Source organism: Ahaetulla prasina, chromosome 15 (genome assembly GCF_028640845.1).
Source record: "Ahaetulla prasina isolate Xishuangbanna chromosome 15, ASM2864084v1, whole genome shotgun sequence".
Classification (NCBI taxonomy): Eukaryota; Metazoa; Chordata; class Lepidosauria; order Squamata; family Colubridae; genus Ahaetulla; species Ahaetulla prasina.
This window is the reverse complement of record NC_080553.1, coordinates 17,301,688-17,320,690: the sequence shown is the minus strand read 5'-3', so window position 1 is coordinate 17,320,690 and position 19,003 is coordinate 17,301,688. Positions and strand designations below refer to the sequence as shown.

At 47.4% G+C, this 19,003-nt stretch overlaps 2 protein-coding genes across 7 annotated transcripts in view; one reads left to right on the top strand and one right to left on the bottom strand.

Annotated features, from left to right (window-relative positions):
- Positions 1 to 37: 37 nt before the first annotated feature.
- ORAI1 (ORAI calcium release-activated calcium modulator 1) lies at positions 38 to 18,397 on the bottom strand. Of its 3 annotated transcripts, none has more exons than XM_058158542.1 (2): positions 18,281 to 18,397; positions 38 to 771 (listed from the first exon to the last, which is right to left on the bottom strand). In XM_058158542.1, the coding sequence occupies exon 2, from the start codon at positions 763 to 765 to the stop codon at positions 205 to 207; it is 561 nt and encodes a 186-aa protein (XP_058014525.1). In that variant the 5' UTR covers positions 766 to 771; positions 18,281 to 18,397; the 3' UTR covers positions 38 to 204. The 3 variants fall into 3 exon arrangements, with proteins under 3 accessions (XP_058014525.1, XP_058014523.1, XP_058014524.1); XM_058158540.1 differs by lacking the exon at positions 18,281 to 18,397 and adding an exon at positions 14,061 to 14,297; XM_058158541.1 differs by lacking the exon at positions 18,281 to 18,397 and adding an exon at positions 1,096 to 2,516.
- Positions 18,236 to 19,003, top strand: part of KDM2B (lysine demethylase 2B) — a 40,875-nt gene continuing 40,107 nt past the window's right edge. For all 4 annotated transcript variants that reach the window (XM_058158524.1, XM_058158525.1, XM_058158523.1 and 1 more), the window contains exon 1: positions 18,236 to 18,375. In XM_058158524.1, the coding sequence (XP_058014507.1) occupies positions 18,343 to 18,375 (33 nt within the window). In that variant the 5' untranslated portion in view covers positions 18,236 to 18,342. The remainder of the gene's footprint in view (positions 18,376 to 19,003) is intronic.

The window sequence follows — 19,003 nt, the reverse complement described above, 5'->3', positions numbered from 1 at the left end:
CCCAGAGGTTGGGCATTCCACAATGTGACGAGAACTATTCTTTTGTGCCTTTTATTGGTTTATTATTATTTCTTAAAGGCTCTAAGAAGTTCGGCCCCTGTAACCTCTTTTTCCCTATACAGAGGATTACAGCTCAGCCAAATTTCGGAAAACGTCAGGAGAACCTGGTTGGCTCCACCATCTTCCCAACCTGAAGACAGCTTTCTAGGCGTAGTGGCCGCCGGGAGATGGCAAGGAGTCCCCTCTGTGGTCCAGCTGGTCCTGCAAGCGGGCGAACTCGGCCAGCTCGTTCAGCTCCTGGAACTGCCGATCCGTCTTGTGAGTCACCAGCGAGCGATAGAAGTGGACCGCGAAGATGATGAAGACCACGCCGAAGGGGACCATGATGGTGGTGGAGGTGATGGCAGCCGCCTCGCCGGCGGTGATGGTGCTGTTGCTCGCCTGCGCGTCGGCGCCCGTTTTCTTCTTCAGCGGGTGGAATTTGACCCAACAGAGAAGTACCACCTCGGCCAAGAAGAGCAAGGTCCCGATGACGGTGGAGAAGGCCCAGGCCAGCTCGATGTGGCGGTGCATGCGCTCGTGGGGCGACTCCTTGACCGAGTTGAGGTTGTGGACGTTGCTGACGGCCTCGATGTTGGGCAAGATGCAGGTGCTGATCATCAAGGCGAAGAGGTGGACGGCCACCAGGACGGTCGTGCAAGCGCTGAAGGCGATCAAGAGTCCTGGCGGGTAGTCATGGTCCGCATCTAGCTGGACTTCCACCATGGCCACCTGGAATGGAGCAGACAAGGAAGAAAAGGTTCTCAAAGATCTGAACAATGGGGCCTTATTGGCGGTGTCCCCTTTACTCATGGATAAAGGGACCTGTCCCGCTAGTCTGATGTCTACTGCAGCTGACATCAGACGTTCTCCAGGCTGAAAGCCTTCCAAGCTGGCCCTAAAGTCAGAGGAAGGAGCCTAATGACTTCTTTCTAGGAAGGCCTTTGTTGTGGCTCCAGCCCCCGAACCTGGCCCCATGCCCGAAAGTGCCTTGGAGCCGGGCCTGCTGCCAGAAAGTGACTTGGACAGTGAGGGGGAAGGGCCGTCAGGACTTACCTCGGAAGCATTGGCCTCCCTGGCTCAGCTCCAGGAGCCAGAGGCAGACCAGGTGGAAGAACTAATGAGGGCTCCATCCCCTGACTCTTCCCCCCACAGGCCACACCTGCAGACCCAGCTGACAGCAATCAGGCGTGGTTGAATCCTAGGTTTCGTAGGCAGGAGAGAAGGGAACAACAGAAGCAGGGGAGAGGCAGGCCTAGGAAGTGCTGAGTCATGGAGCCACACCCCACAGGATATAAAAGGCAGCAAGAACTGGTGTGTCTCTTTGTATCAGGCAAATCCACTGATTGACTAGAGCTGAAGGTTGTGACTTACCAGCGTCTTGACAGCTAACGAGGGCTCTTGGCAGACGCTGGTTCTTTTGCTGCCAGAGCTGATAAGAACCGGCTAATTAAGCCATCGTTCGGATGGAGGCGAGGAGGACAGAACAGCCTTGCTTGGAAGGTTCTGTTTTGACCCAGGCCCCAGTAGGTAGTACGAAACTCAGCCAGTGTAAAAACAAACAAACTTTATTAAAACAATATCAAACAATAATTAACTTCATTCTCAGCGTAATCCAACTAAATTAAAGCAAATTCCTCCCAACACAAATTCCTCAGTCCTATCACCAACCTTGGTCCAATTAGGCAAACTGCCAAAGGCCTTTCTTGGCAAACGTTCAGAAGTCACTGATACAAAAATAAATGCAAGAAGACGAAGCTACCAAAGTGGTTTTCCGGCAAAGAGCCCAAACGCCATTTCTGGTCTTTTAAGCTTTATGGGAGGGGCCAATCATCTCTTGGCACTACTCCTGAGTTGTCCTCTTTGAGCTGCTCTTGCCTTCTGGCAGCTTCTCATGCATGCATTAGGAACAGGCTCCTCCTGTTCCTCTGCCTCACTATCAGCTTCTGGAGGCTCCGGAGTCCGCACATCACTCCCAGATGGCCCTGGCCCCACCTCTACCTCCAATGAAGAGCCTTCATCCGGGCCTTCCCCAGCCTCCAGGACTGGCCCATGTTCCTACTCAGCTGCTAGCGGACCACAACAGGTTCCTGCCCTGAAGGTGGACTCAATTGTTAATGGGTTTTAGCAGTGGTGGGATTCAAATAATGTAACAACCAGTTCTCTGCCCTAATGACCAGCTGGGTAGGCGTGGCTCAGTGGTCATGTGACCGTGTGGGTGTGGTCAACTCAACGTCACTCAGGTCGGGCACTTCGCTTTAGCTGTTACAATGTAATAAGGGTTAACCATAGAGGCAGTTTCTGTAAGCAGGGCAATAAAGATTAGGCTAGAAACACCACCTGAATGTTGCCTTCCTTACAGGATTAGCCCTGTAAAGTGGAAAAAAACAAAGTAAGATTTCTTCCAACAACAGGTTCTCTGAACTGCTTGGGAAATTAACAGCCGGTTCTCCCGAACAGGTGCGAACCGGCTGAATCCCACCACTGGGTTTTGGAGGGTTTTTTTTTTTTTTTTTTTTGTTATCTAGGGTTGGTATTTCAGGAGAATGTCATCATACGGCTTTTGTGGGCCTTCAGCATTATGGCCCGAAGGGATCTCCTTATTCAGAAGCAGCAACTGATAGAAACAAAGAGGATGCTAGGAACTGGGTTCAAAGGGAAATGGTGGCCTGTTAACCAAAACCTTGAGGAAACGTGTTTTCTCAGCTCACTGACATGGTTAGACTTCGGGTTCAGGCTGAGTACCAGTAATCGCTGGGGTTTTGCGAACGTCAGAAAAAAAAAGTCACAGAATGAAACCCTGGTCTTGAAATCAAAGCCTTTTTAGAAGTCCCATTTCACTGAAAAACAAGAAAAGACAGGAGGCATTTCCTCGTTGCTTACAACAGAGTTGAAAACCGCGTGGGCAATTCTTGAGAAGAATTTCAGACGAGTGGCTGTTTCCCAGTAACCGTACATGGGGATTGCTTTAGTTTCTTACCCCAAGGAGAATAAGAAGGTGAAAAGAAATTTACCCAAATGTGTTTACACTATACAGGAAATTCCTTAACTGTGATTGAAGCCTATTCTTGCCTTGGTGTGGAAAACAAACAAACAAACAAACAAACAAAACCCGATAGAACTCTGGTTAGCATGCAGCATTCAGAGCAATCCATCCAAAAAAACCTAATGGTTGGATAGGATACTCATGGGAACAGAAGACAAATTAATTTAAAAAATTTATAATTTTTTTTACTGGGCATTGAACTAGAGGAAGAACAAGTAAAGGAAACAATGACAGCCTGGGCAAAGAACTTTGGATATCCAATTAATTAATTAATTAATTAATTAATTTTATTTTGTCACAACAATATATGTAGGTATCATACAAAAAGATTATGTAGTATATAAACACATATATGAGTAAATATAAGGAGGTATAAGCATATATATATATATAGGAAGAAGAAAAGAAAAACAGTAGGACAGGAACGGTAGGCACGTTTGTGCACTTATGCACGCCCCTTATGGTCCTCTTAGGAATGGGTGAGGTCAATAGTTGAAAGTTTTTGGTTAAAGCTTTTAGGATTATGGGAAGAGACCACAGAGTCAGGTAAAGTATTCCAAACATTGATGATTCTGTTACAGAAGTCATATTTTCTGCAATCTAGATTAAAGCGGTTGACATTAAGTTTAAATCTATTAGTTGCTCTAGTATTATTGCAATTAAAGCTGGAGTAGTCTTTAACAGGAAGGACATTACAATAGATGATTCTGTGAGTTAAACTTAGGTCTTGTCGAAGGCGACGGAGTTCCAAGTTTTCTAAGCCTAGGATTTCGAGTCTGGTGGGATAAGGTATTTTATTGTTTTCAGAGGAATGGAGAACTCTTCTTGTAAAACATTTCTGGACACGTTCAATTGTATTGATGTCAGAGATGTGGTGAGGGTTCCAAACAGGCGATTTAGCTAAATGGCAACAGTTATGGGAAAGGAATGACAAAATTTTCAATGTCCACGGCATATAAAGAAAATCAATATAAGATGTTTTATAGGTGGCATATGCCCCCTGAGAAACTGGCAAAAATGTTTAAAGATAATTCAGCCAAATGTTGGAAATATCACCAGTTACCAGGGTCTTATCATCATATGTGGTGGACATGCCCAGAAGCGAAAAACTATTGGAATAAAATTAAGACATGATTAGAAGAAATGACATAATAACATATTGATTTAAAAGCGGAGCTGTTCCTATTGGGTATCCTCCCAGAAAAAATTAGCAAAGAAAATATTTATTTGATTGTACATGTAATAACAGCTGCAAGAATTCTTTTTGCGCAAAATTGGAAAGCAGAGAAAATTCCTCTAGAAATAGTAGTAATAAAAAAAATTCTTTAGAACGTGCAGAAATGAATAGATTAACTTTGTTAACTAAAGAAAGAGAGGATTCAGAATACTTTAAGATATGGGATCAACTTTACCATTGGCTGGAAAAGAGATATAGATAAACAAATTAATAGTTATGTAAAAGAATGGTATAATAAGATCATTGTATTTTTGCAGAAATGTTGCAACAGATTAAGCAGAACGAAGACAGAAGAAACGACAAAAAGATGAAGGCACAGAGAAAACACCGAGATGTCACATGGAAGGAATGACTGATGTATTAAATGTTTGTGTATAAAATAAAATAAAAATTTACAAAAAACAAAAACCTAACGGTTCAAGTCCTATTTCGCATCTCATGCCAAGTTCAGCTTTGTTTAACCATGGTTAGTCGAACCCTCCATCTTTTGCAAAAGGCAAGGGACTAGAATTGCGCAACACGTCGAATCCCAAATCAACGTTGCTGGAGAACCAAGCAAGGACTCCAAAACTACAGGGAGGAAACGTAAGTTTTCAAATATCCAGATCGGCTTTGGAGAAAGAGGAAGGAAACAGATGTCTGTCGCAGGAAGGAGAAACGGAGGCCTTCTCAGGAACCAGAATGTCAAACAAAGTTTAAAAACTCATCGTTCACCAACGGGGAGGAGGGGTGGTAGGGATTTTCGCACACCCCACGCACACAAACTTTGAATTACAGTTTTTATTTTCCTGGGCTCCAAGATCACCGCAGATGGGGACTGCAGCCAAGAAATTAAAAGAGGCTTGCTCCTGGGGAGGAAAGCCATGGCAAATCTAGACAGCGTACTAAAAAGCAGAGACATCACCCTGCCAACAAAAGTGCGTATAGTCAAGGCGATGGTTTTCCCAGTTGCAATGGATGGCTAAGAAAGTTGGACCATAAGGAAGGCTGAGCACCAAAGAATGGAGGCCTTTGAACTCTGGTGCTGGAGAAGACTCCTGCGAGTCCCTTGGACTGCAAGGCGATCCAATCTGTCAGTCCTAGAGGAGATCAACCCTGACTGCTCTTTAGAAGGCCAGATCCTGAAGAGGAAACTCAAATACTTTGGCCACCTGATGAGAAGGAAGGACTCCCTGGAGAAGAGCCTAATTCTGGGAACGATGGAGGGCAAAAGAAGAAGGGGACAGAGGAGAACGAGGTGACCGGATGGAGTCACTGAAGCAGAGCTTCAATGGACTCCGGAGGATGGTAGAGGACAGGAAGGCCTGGAGGAACGTGGTCCATGGGGTCATGATGGGTCGGGCACGACTTTGCAATGAACAACGACAATAAAACTGTGAATTTCCAACTTGCCAAAAACTAGGTTCACATAAGATAGGTAGCATCCAAGGACTACAAAGCACCCAAATTTCTATCTGTGTCACCCAATGTTTTACCGCTCAGGAATTATTATTTTTTTGGAATTCTGAAAAGTGAATTCAGAGAGGTGGAAAGTTTCAATCGGCTTCACAGCTGCCAGGGTGGGTGGGGGAGACACTTCTTGGTGATGGCTCACCCCAAGTTCACGGCCAAGATGGTCCATTTTTATGTCCCTTTTCCCCCTCAGGTGCCTCAGAAACCACAAATACTGTCCAGTGTGCAGAGATTTTCACACGGAACAGGCCTTGTTTGCATCTGCTAGTTTTTTGTTTTGTTTTTATCCCCATTAAGGTTTTCCAATAGCGGGAGAAAAAGCCAATTTTGTTTTACGGAGAAAGACCAACCAGCGCCAAAAAGCCTCCCTCCTTTGTCTAGTATTATACAATTCCAGCCTCCCAATTCACACCATGGGATCCTCCATTCCTCTCCCAGCTAAGAAAAAAAAGAAGAAGGAGAAGAAGAGAAAAGAAATTGCTCTCAAATCGTTTAAGTTTTGGGTGGCAGCCAGCCAGCATCGGGTTTGCCCAGCGACGCTAAGAGAATAAGCTCTGACGCATTTATGGAACGGCGAGCTCAATTTTGCCAGAACCGGGGAGAGAGAGAGAGAGAGAGAGAGAGAGAGAGAGAGAGAGAGAGAGAGAAACACCTTTCAATCTGACCTGAAGAGGTACAAAGGAAAAATTAAAAAGCTGCCTGAAACCAAACATTAGCCGTGCCAATTTAAAAAAAAAAAAAAAAGCAACAACAGAAGAAAACACTTCCGGCTTTTATTCCGCTGCCAATATTAAAAACACTCCTCCGGTTTTGCAGGGGGAACCGAGATAGGACAAATAGATTGCAGATCCGGAAGAATTATAGGGTGGTTTCTTCCCCCAGATGGAAAAAAAAAAACACCTCCTTTTTTAAAAAAAAAAAGGGAAAAAAACCCACAGTGTTAAAATGCTCTGCCACCAGCATTAGTGGTATGCTCAAATACAACCTGGCTAATTAAGGGGGGGGGGGGAAATTCAATGCTGAGAGTGCCAGAGAATCAGGTGATTTCAAGTTTTTACTTGAAAAGAACAAACTTGCAAGCTTGAACCGATTAAAGCTGGACCTCAGCATTCGGGCGAAGTTGGTCTGTTTTATTTTTCGAGGATTTCTTTGGATAAACCGGCCGGAGATTTTAACCAGGACCATCTCATTTTTATTCTGCACAAATAGTACCTACAAAATGTGGGCGATCAGAAGCCATTAGAAGGTGAAGGAGGAATCCGGGTTTGGTTGGTTGGTTGCTGGATTCCCAATCTCTACTTCCTACTGAGTTCCCAAAAAGTTGCACAGGTAGTTTGCGACTTACGGCCGCAACTGAGCCCAAACTTATTCTGATGCTAAGCAAAACGTTTAAGGGAGCTTTGCTGCATTTTAGGACCTTCCTTGCTAAAGCCGTTAAGTGAATCATGGCAGCCGTTAAGTTAGGAACACGAATCTGGCTTCCCTCCTCAGAAGGTCGCAAACGGGGATCACATGACTCTGGGATACCGTGATCGTCGTAGGTATGAGTCAGTGGCCAGGCAGCCGAATTTTGATCACGTAACCATGGGGATCCAATCTGCAATGGTTGTAGCAGTGGTGGGTTAGGTGTGAAAAATGGTGGCAAGTCCATATTTCAGTGCCGTTATGACTTTGAACTAAGTGAACTGTTGTAATTTGAGGACCGGCTGCTGTTTTTGCATTTGAGAGGAACTCACCAAACAGGATGCCACACGCTAAATAAATTAATAAATCTCTAAGCAGGTCATATCACTTAAAAAGTAAACAAGGGAATTATAAACGCCCTTCCTTTTGCTGGATCGGTCTCTGAAAGGCAGCCCCAAACCAATTTCAATAAAATGTTTATAGCAAGAGAACTCAATTGGAAGTTGATTATTATTATTATGATTGGAAAAAGCAAAAGTCTTTTGCCCCTGAAAAATAAAACTTGAAAGTTCAACTGGAGCCATTTTAACATCTCGTATTATTATTATTAATGATAGCAACTTTTTGTTGCGATCATTAAGGGTTAAATTGTACCCTATGACCATCATTTGTGTTGTAAATGTTGTACCTTGATGAAGGTATCTTTTCTTTTATGTACACTGAGAGCATATGCACCAAGACAAATTCCTTGTGTGTCCAATCACACTTGGGCAATAAATTCAATTCAATTCAATTCAATTCTATTCTATTCTATTCTATTCTATTCTATTCACCTTCCATAGTTACTGAACCACATATCTCATGATGCACAGCAGGATACTATTGGAGAAGGCCGGGAGAGGCGGCTATTGTTCGTTTAATTGTGTTGACTGACTAATGGACAGCAGGTGTTCTCATACCACGCAACAACCAGCTAAGAGAAAACCTTAAAACCAGTGGTGGGATTCAGCCAGTTTGCACCACTTCGGGAGAACCGGTTGTTAACTTTCTGAGCAGTTTTGCAAACTGGTTGTTGGAAGAAATCATTAAGGTAGAGAACCGGTTGTTAAATTACTTGAATCCCACCATTGCTTAAAACCACTTATTGTGGCTTGGTCAAGCCCCATGCAGTTGGCTGGGGAATTCTGGGAGTTGGAAATCCACCCATGTTTTGCCTATCAAAAGCCAGCTAATAAGGATCTCCTAACCCCTGGATGGAGTCACTGAAGCACTCGGCGTGAGCTTCAATGGACTCCAGAGGATGGTAGAGGACAGGAAGGCCTGGAGGAACGTGGTCCATGGGGTCACGATGGGTCGGACACGACTTCACAACTAACAACAACCAACCCCAAAATGCTGCGACCGTCATAAATGCAAGCCAGTTGGCAAAACGCCCGGATCGCAATCACTTGGGCCAGTGGTCATAAGTGTGAGGACCAAATCCGAAGTCACTTTATTTCCCCAGCAGCATCGTAACTTTGAATGGTGGCTAAACGTATCGACATAAGTCAAGGCCTGCCTGAAAAGAAATTCATATTAATGTTCCACACATCGTGTTACGCCTTCGTAATGCCTTTTTGTTTGGTGGGGTGTTACCGCATAAGGAAACTTGACACACTCAATCAACGGTGTTTTAGCCCATCGTCCACAGTTAAACAAACCAAGCTAAGAGCGATGTATGAACTCAGCCGTTGAAGCTCTGAGAGTATCTTTCAGCCAAGAAAGCTGCAAGTTTTGACAACAGAACGCAGGGGTTTTTATATTCTTAGCACCTTCTGAGGTCAAAACTCTTGTTAGAACAAACAGTCCTGAATATACAGAAAGGAAGAAGGAAAGTTTTTTTGAAGCGCGGTTTCCCCTTCCTGTCAAATGCTAAAGGCCCTCATTCAGAAATCGTATCCTCAGCCCTGTTCGCCCGAAATTTGGCAAATCCTACACAGGAATCGCAATAACTTTGTTTTTGTTGTTGTTGTTTTTTTGAAAAAAAGGGAATTAAACCTCCAAGGAAAGTCAGCTGCCTTAAGAACCAAAGAAATACAGCTTGCAAGCCAGAAAGCTGTTTTGAATGCTTTCAAAAAAGGAAGAAAAAAAACCACAACTGCATTTTAAAACACTGGCTGCTCTTAAGATAGATTCTATCAGATGTCTTCAAACTTGGCCGCTTTAAGACTTGTGGACTATGCTGGCTGGAGAATTCTGGGAGTTGAAGTCCACAAGTCTTAAAACGGCCAAGTTTGAAGATATCTGATCCAAAGGAAGAGAATTCTAGGAGTTGAAGTCCACAAGTCTTAAAGCGGCCAAGTTTGAAGACATCTGATCCAAAGGAAGAGAATTCTGGGAGTTGAAGTCCACAAGTCTTAAAGCGGCCAAGTTTGAAGACATCTGATCCAAAGGAAGAGAATTCTGGGAGTTGAAGTCCACAAGTCTTAAAGCGGCCAAGTTTGAAGACATGTGATCCAAAGGAAGAGAATTCTAGGAGTTGAAGTCCACAAGTCTTAAAGCGGCCAAGTTTGAAGACATGTGATCCAAAGGAAGAGAATTCTGGGAGTTGAACATGAGTCAGATTCAGTGATCTTGATTTTGATCAAGGCAATGCTGCAATGGTCGTAAGGGTGAAAAACGGTCGCAAGTCACTTATTCCAGGGCTGTTTTAACTTCGAATGGACACTAAAGGAAGTGTTGTATGTCAAGGACTCTCTTTACACTTGAGGACTTCATCGCAACTCAACAGAGCACAACGTTGCTATTTCGCGGCAAGACCTGTTTAACTTTGAACGTGATTTGAATCGTGGGTTTTATATTTTATGTCATATAATACGCTTTTTAAAAAAATTTGCATTTATATCCCGCCCTTCTCCGAAGACTCAGGGCGGCTTACACTATGTCATGCAATAGTCTTCATCCATTTGTATATTATATACAAAGTCAACTTATTGCCCCCAACAATCTGGGTCCTCATTTTTTTTTTTTTGTTTACATTTATACCCCGCCCTTCTCCGAAGACTCAGGGCGGCTTACAATGTATAGGGCAATAGTCTCATTCTATTTGTATATATTTACAAAGTCAACTTATTGCCTCCCCAACAATCTGGGTCCTCATTTTATCTACCTTATAAAGGATGGAAGGCTGAGTCAACCTTGGGCCTGGTGGGACTAGAACCTGCAGTAATTGCAAGCAGCTGCTGTTAATAACAGACTGCATTAGTTTGTTGAGCCACCAGAGGCGCTTAAATTTTAATTTTACATTAAATGAATTTTAAAATTAAATTTAATTTTAATTGCGGGGCTTCTGACCGGTGATGGGATTCAAGTAATTTAACAACCGGTTCTCTGCCCTAATGATTTCTTCCAACAACCAGTTTGCCAAACTGCTCAGAAAGTTAACAACTGGTTCTCCCGAAGTGGTGCAAACTGCTTGAATCCCACCACTGCTTCTGACCCAAATAAAGCAAACCCTGAATCTGAGATGCAAAGTTCGACACCTATATTTTAAAGCCCTTTGCCAGAAACCAGGTTTGTCGAATTGATATCTGTGGACATGAATGTGACATTTTTAATTTGGGGGTATATGGACAGTGCCTTCAACCATAACTCAGTCGTTTGCTCCGGGTATTCTCATTATTTTGTTTCCGCAAGAAAGCACTTGGGAAAATCATTAAATGTAGCGCTTGAAAAGAAAATAAACCACCTATAGGCCCTAACACTTTGCAATGGATTGGGGGAAGGTACTGGTTTCGCCTACCCCCACCGAAAGCATGTTCTGCATCTGGAAACTCCAACTCCCAGAATTCCCCAGTCAAGCATCTCTTCTGCTGAGCATGCTGGGAAATGATATTGCCACACACTCCTCCCTGAGATTCTCAGCTTTGGTTGGAAGAGCCGGGAAAACCCATTTAGTGGCATGGGATACCAGTTTGACAGTCATGGCAAGTAACCTTTGATCCTGTGAGGATTCAAACTCAGAACCAGTTGGGAATCAGGCTGGCCTAGAAACCAAAGGATGGTGAATGGTACTCCGGGTTTAAGACATGAAAGCCAGTTGCATGGTTTTGAACCAATGTCTCTCTCTCTCTCTCTCTCTCCCTCTCTCTCAGCCCAACCCACCTCACAGGGTTGTTGTTGGAGGATAGATAGGAAAGAGAGGAGGGCCAGGCATGTTTGCTCACCTTCCGTCACTTACAAACAATAAAAATAATCATTTTAACATCCTGAGCCGCCCAGCCTCGCCTTGCCGTTGAGCTGGGCAGCAAATCCATTTAATAAAAAAATAAAAATAAAAATAAAAGTACCGATTAGATCAGGGGTCCCCAATCTTGGCAACTTTAAGCCTGAAGGACTTCAACTCCCAGGATACCCCAGCCAGCAAAGTTCCCAGAATACCCCAGCCAGCAAAGGTTGGGGACCCCTGGATTAGATGGATAGATAGAGCTTTATAGAGAAATATTATACTCATATTATCATGAAGAAAAAAAACCCTAACAATAAGTTGTGATTTGAGGTCAAGGCCTTATTTTACTGAGAGAGTGGGAAGTCAATGTTAATTTTCCTTTTTTTCTCTTATCCTTCCTCGCTTCTCATCCTCCCCACCGTTTTCCCGATTCGCTTTCCTAACTTTGTATCCGATTTGATCCGATAGAACCAAAAGGCGGAAAAAAAATAAACAAACCAACAAAAGTCAACGCAGGGATAGCCCCTCTTAACCCGAATCAAAAGACTCCCGGCGGGGGAAGCAAGAAAGATTTCAGAGGGGGGAAAAGTTTTGCACCCAAATCTTCGACGCTTAATCGAGAGGAGCGTTTTGCAAGAGAGAGAGAGAGAGAGAGAGAGAGAAGAGAGTGGGGTGGCCGACGCCGGAGACGCGTGTATTCTTCTGCACGTGCGAAAGAAAGCCACCCGCGGAGAAGGATTTAATTGTGGTTTTAATTTGTATATTGTTCTGTTTTAACCTGGCTGTACACCGCCCTGAGTCCTTCGGGAGAAGGGCGGTATAAAAATCTAAATACTAAATAAATAAAATAAAATAAAAGTACCGATTAGATCAGGGGTCCCCAATCTTGGCAACTTTAAGCCTGAAGGACTTCAACTCCCAGGATACCCCAGCCAGCAAAGTTCCCAGAATACCCCAGCCAGCAAAGGTTGGGGACCCTGGATTAGATGGATAGATAGAGCTTTATAGAAATATTATACTCATATTATCATGAAGAAAAACCCTAACAATAAGTTGTGATTTGAGGTCAAGGCCTTATTTTACTGAGAGAGTGGGAAGTCAATGTTAATTTTCCTTTTTTCTCTTATCCTTCCTCCTTCTCATCCTCCCCACCGTTTTCCCGATTCGCTTTCCTAACTTTGTATCCGATTTGATCCGATAGAACCAAAAGGCGGAAAAAAAATAAACAAACCAACAAAAGTCAACGCAGGGATAGCCCCTCTTAACCCGAATCAAAAGACTCCCGGCGGGGGAAGCAAGAAAGATTTCAGAGGGGGGAAAAGTTTTGCACCCAAATCTTCGACGCTTAATCGAGAGGAGCGTTTTGCAAGAGAGAGAGAGAGAGAGAGAGAGAGAAGAGAGTGGGGTGGCCGACGCCGGAGACGCGTGTATTCTTCTGCACGTGCGAAAGAAAGCCACCCGCGGAGAAGGATTTAATTGTGGTTTTAATTTGTATATTGTTCTGTTTTAACCTGGCTGTACACCGCCCTGAGTCCTTCGGGAGAAGGGCGGTATAAAAATCTAAATACTAAATAAATAAAATAAAATAAAAGTACCGATTAGATCAGGGGTCCCCAATCTTGGCAACTTTAAGCCTGAAGGACTTCAACTCCCAGGATACCCCAGCCAGCAAAGTTCCCAGAATACCCCAGCCAGCAAAGGTTGGGGACCCTGGATTAGATGGATAGATAGAGCTTTATAGAAATATTATACTCATATTATCATGAAGAAAAACCCTAACAATAAGTTGTGATTTGAGGTCAAGGCCTTATTTTACTGAGAGAGTGGGAAGTCAATGTTAATTTTCCTTTTTTCTCTTATCCTTCCTCCTTCTCATCCTCCCCACCGTTTTCCCGATTCGCTTTCCTAACTTTGTATCCGATTTGATCCGATAGAACCAAAAGGCGGAAAAAAAATAAACAAACCAACAAAAGTCAACGCAGGGATAGCCCCTCTTAACCCGAATCAAAAGACTCCCGGCGGGGGAAGCAAGAAAGATTTCAGAGGGGGGAAAAGTTTTGCACCCAAATCTTCGACGCTTAATCGAGAGGAGCGTTTTGCAAGAGAGAGAGAGAGAGAGAGAGAGAGAAGAGAGTGGGGTGGCCGACGCCGGAGACGCGTGTATTCTTCTGCACGTGCGAAAGAAAGCCACCCGCGGAGAAGGATTTAATTGTGGTTTTAATTTGTATATTGTTCTGTTTTAACCTGGCTGTACACCGCCCTGAGTCCTTCGGGAGAAGGGCGGTATAAAAATCTAAATACTAAATAAATAAAATAAAAATAAAGGAGGAGGAGGGGCCCACTACTGGATGCCTTGCAAGAAAGGGGAAGCCGGGACCCACGGAGTTGCCGGTTCCGCAGGATCGGTTGCTAAATCTGGACCCCCTCCTCTTTATTTTGCACGCATTCAACGGACCCGAACCCTTTGCAGCCCCCTCCCATGGTTCAAGGCTGCGCCCCCCCCTTTCCAAAACCTCTCCCCCCAAGCGGAGGGTCAGGCCAAGCAGAAGAGAGGTGTGTGTGGGGGTCTTCCGCCCAGCCGCTTCAGCAACAGACCCCCTAGCCCATCGTCCCCGGCCTCAGCGGCCCCTTGCCAACCGCCCCCCCTCCCCGCAAGTCAAATCAACCCAGCTCACCATGGCGAAGCCGGAGAGGAGCGCCGAGGTGCGGCTGGAGGCTTTGAGCTTGGCCCGGCTGAGATAGAGCTTCCGCCAGGACAGCGCCTGCATGGAGTGCTCGTTGAGGCTCATCGGGCGCCCCTCAGCCCCGCCGGGCCGTCGCCCCCGCCGCTCAGCTCCGCCGCCTGCCTGCTAGCCAGCCGCCAGCTCCGCCGCGCCGCCCCCGGGGCCGGGCCAGTGCCGGATATAGGACGCCCGCCCAGGACACCCCGCCCGGGCCCGGACCCGGACGACCCCTTCCCTTCCCTCCCTCCCTGCGCGGACAGCCCGGAGCCCCTTCCTCCGCCCGCTGCCAGCTGGGCCGCCTCTCCAGTCCCAGGGGATTCTAGGAGTCGAAGTCCAGCCATCTGGAAGAGCTAGTCCGCTGGCTTCGCCCCCTAAATCAGGGGTCTCCAACCTTGGCCGCTTTAAGCCTGGAGGACTTCAACTCCCAGAATCCCCCAGCCAGCAAAGCTGGCTGGGAATTCTGGGAGTTGAAGTCCTCCAGGCTTAAAGCGGCCAAGATTGGAGACCCCTGCCCTAGGTTGAAATGAGGGGCAGGTCCTCCGTGCTCTCTGAGCTGGGGTGGATGGGTGGGTTTTGTGCAGACGTTTGATGAGCCTGCTAGGGAACAGCGTCAGTGCTACAAGGGAGGGGGGTGTGCAGGAAGTGGAAGAAGGATGACTGGGGGAGGAGGTCCTTAGTGCTCTTTTGGCCTGGGTGTTTTCTTGCAGACGTTTAGAATAGAATAGAATAGAACAAGAATAAGAATTTAGAATAGAATAGAATAGAATAGAACAGAATAGAATAGAATAGAATAAGAATTTACAAGAGAAGAGAAGAGGGAATAAGATAGGATAGGGTAGAGTAGGGTAGGGTAGAGTAGAGTACAATAGAATAGAATAGAATAGAATTTTTTATTGGCCAAGTGTGATTGGACACGAGGAATTTGTCTCGGTACATACGCTCGCAGTGTACATAAAAAGACAAGATACATTCATCAAGAATTCTAAGGTACAACACTTAATGATAGTCAGAGGGTACAAATAAGCAATCAAATCATATTAGGAATATGAGGAGGAATATGAGGAGGAGGAGGTGGTGATGAAGGAGGAGAAGCAGGAGGAATAGAATAGAATAGAATAGAATTTTTTATTGGCCAAGTATGATTGGACACATGAGGAATTTGTCTTCGGCGCATACGCTCTCAGTGTACATAAAAAGACAAGAGACGTTCATCAAGAATCGTAAGGCGTAAACACTTAGTGATAGTCATAGGATACAAATAAGCAATCAGGAAACAATATCAATATAAATCATAAGGATACAAGCAACAAGGTTACAGTCATCCAGTCATAAGTGGAAGGAGATGGGTGATGGGAACGATGAGAAGGTTAATAGTAGTGCAGATTCAGTAAATAGTTTGACAGTGTTGAGGGAATTATTTGTTTAGCAGAGTGATGGCATGCGGGGAAAAACTGTTCTTGTGTCTAGTTGTCTTGGTGTGCAGTGCTCTATAGTGTCGTTTTGAGGGTAGGAGTTGAAACAGTTTATGTCCAGGATGCGAGAGATCTGTAAATATTTTCCCAGCCCTCTTTTTGACTCGTGCAGTTTACAGGCCCTCCATGGAAGGCAGGTTGGTAGCCATTGTTTTCTCTGCAGTTCTAATGATCCTCTGAAGTCTGTGTCTGTCTTGTTGGGTTTCATGACCCAATTGGGTTACATCAGTGCTAGAAGGTGGAAAACCCCACTCCCTACTCGCATTGATAATGTTCCCTAGTTGCGTCATGAAAGAAAATAATCTCAGACAGCACCAAGAACCCCTCATCTCAATTTTGAGCTGCAAATCTTTTGCTTCATTGGTGGTAGAATGAAACCTCCCTGCTGAGTGGGCTACAAGGTTTCCTGATGCGGCCTTTGTGGCGGCCGATGCAACTGCAGTTTGTGCCCAGCTGGAAATCATGGTTTATGGAATGGAATGGATCTCCCACAGCTTGGGTTTTGTCAACAAACATGGGTTCCCTCACCAGGTGGTGTTCTTACTATTACAGTTACTGTTATTATATAGAATAGAATTTTTTATTGGCCAAGTGTGATTGGACACACAAGAAATTTGTCCTGGTGCATAGGGTCTCAGTGTACATAAAAGAAAAGATACATTCGTCAAGAATCCTCAGTTACAACACAAACATATTTGCTGTCCATCTCATTTTGAAGCCACGGTATCTGGGCTTTTTAACCATGGTTTAAGGCAGGGGTCTGCAACCTTGGCAACTTTAAGACTTGTGGACTTCAACTCCCAAAATTCTCAGCTTTGCTGGCTGAGGAACCCTGGGAGTTGAAGTCCACAAGTCTTTTAAAGTTGCCAAGGTTGGAGACCCCTGGTTTAAGGGACTTTAAGATAGGAGGAATGCCTGTACCAACGGTTTGGCCAGAGTTGAGGTCCAGGAAAGGTTTCACGGGAAACTTCCGTGGGACAGCCGATCCACGCTGGGAAACTCTTCACTCCCAATCCAGCTTTTGACCAGTTCCAGTAAGTGGGATCGTTTCGTCCGGTTCGGCCGAGGCGGCCCATTCTCCCGTGGCCCAGGCGGCTGCCAAGGCACGCGGGTGGGTCCTCTTCAAACCCACCGCCCAGAGGGAGTGAAGTGGGTCCCGAAGCCCGCCCGCCCCACCCGCGCCTCTAAGCACCCGGGCAACGGAGCGAGAGCTCCCCCCCTACTCTCCCACCTGCATCACCCCCGTAGATGCAAGTCCCAGCTCGGGTGGGCCACCGACCCACGTGCGTTGGTCCCCTTCCGCGTCTCCACCGGCTCCAGGAGGAGGAGGAGGAGGAGGCGAGGATCGCCAGCCCAGGAAGAGGCGGCGACGCTCGGTCCCCCCCACAGCCTCCGGCTTCCTCTTCCTGCGGCCTGCAGGGTCTCTTTGCCAGCCTCCCCTTCCCCACTCCACGCGCGGCAAGTCTCAGAGGCGACCTGCAAGAAGAGCCGCCGCTTCTCCAACGCTCCGCTGCGCAGCAACCCGGACATTCCTTCCAGCCGACCATTCTCCTACCCCCTCCCCTCCCCTCCCCGCGCGCGCAGGGGAAAAAAAAAAAAAAGAGCCACTCCCCCAGTCGTGCGTGCATCCCACTCCCCCCTCCCTCTTTTGCAAAGCCAGTTGCAGCGCCTGCGCGCTGGGGGAGACTCGTGATCCGACCACAACACCCGATCTCTTCCTCCTTCGCCCCCCCCCCGCTCCCCATCCCGCCTTCCCCAATCCCCGCGCGCGTTTTCCCAGCCTGTGCGCCCCGCGAGGAGGCAGCGATCCTGAGCGCCCAGATCCGGGATTTCCCTTTTTTTTCTCTCTCCCTCTCTCTCCCCCACCTCCCATCCCACTCCCCTCCCACCAACCCACCCATTCTCTTCCTCCTCCTCCCGCCAGAGGCCCGGTTCCCCCCGCCCCACTGTTTATGTTCCGGGGACTCGCGTGACGCCTCTGCGCGCCCCCTCCTCTCCTTTCCTCCCCCCCCCCCACCGCTCCACCGCCCCTTGCACGCCGAAAGGCTGGGAAAAAAAACAAAACAAAAAAAAAAAAAGAAGAAGGAATTCTTTGCGGGACTTTTTTGCATAAGAAAAACCGAGCCTCCCTCCTGCGCCCCCCCCTCGGGGTGGGGGGGGGGAGAAAGCCAAAAGCAAAAGAACAAACAAACAACCACAAAAGCAAGGAGGGGGGGGGGAAACATAAAGCATTGCCCACCCCCTTCCCCTCCTCCTCCTCCTCTTCCTCCGTCTCTCCCCACCACCACCACGCACCCCCCCCCCCGCTGAGCGATCCTTTGCTTTCGGAGCTGCTTGGCCCCCCCTCCCTCTCTCTCTCTCTCTTTCTCTCCCTCCCTCGCTTTCCCGCCCCCCCCCCGCCCATCCAGCCTCTAAAAGAAAGTGCTGATCGCCGGGGGGGGGGAGAAAAACTTTAGAGAGAGAGAGGGACCCGGATGGCCTTTTGCAACCCTAGCGGGGGGGCGAGAGGCGGCTTTTTTTGTCGGGAATTGGATTATTTGGGAAGCCTCTAAATTGGAGGGGAGGGAGGAAGACGAGGGGGAGGCGGGGGAATTTTCCGGGGGTTTCCTCTCTCTCTCTCTCTCTCTCTCTCGGTTCTCTCCCCCCCCTCCGCCCCAGTTTTGGGGCCCAGCCCGGCAGGAACCCCCACCCCCCTCCGACCTTTGCAGCAGGACCCAAAGGAGGAACTGTTGACTCTCCAAAGAGATGAAAGTGTACAGATCATGGAGGCAGAAAGAGGCTCGCCCAGGAGACTGGTGTGTACTTGCTCGGCTCGGCTGGGGAGGGGATGCGGGGGGGGGGAGGAGGAAAGGAGGCCAGGTGGAGGAGAGGAAAGACCCCCCCCTTCCCTCGGGTTTCCCGTGGGGTTGCGGGGGGTTGGGGGGACCCGCGATTCGGGGCTTGCCTGCGCGCCGGCTGGGCATTTAAACCAGCCGCGGGGAGATCGTGGCTTTTGCTACAGGCGTTTGAGGTGGGGGGGGGACAAGGCTGGGAAGGAGAGGGAGAAAAAAGAGAAGAGGAGGGGAGGACTCGCTGCGTGGACCCCCCTTTCCCTTCCCTTCCCCTCCTGCCACTGCGCCGATCCTACGGCGGGCGCGCAAGTCCCGATGCTTTTTCCGCCTTGGTTTGGTTTGGGTTTTTTTGGGGGGGAGGAATCCGCGCCTCGCCTCTGCTGCTTCGGGTGGGGAGGGGGCGAGGCGGCTTAACTCTTTCCTAACTCCCCTTCTCTCCTCCCCCCACCCACCCACCCACTTTTCCCATCCCCCAGATCGAGTCCCGGTGGGCAGAAAAGATCCCCCCACTACCCCAAGTCCACCCCCCCAGCCAAACCTTCCGGGTCGGGGCGCCGGGGGGGGGAAGCCCAAGCCTGGCTTGGATAGGCGC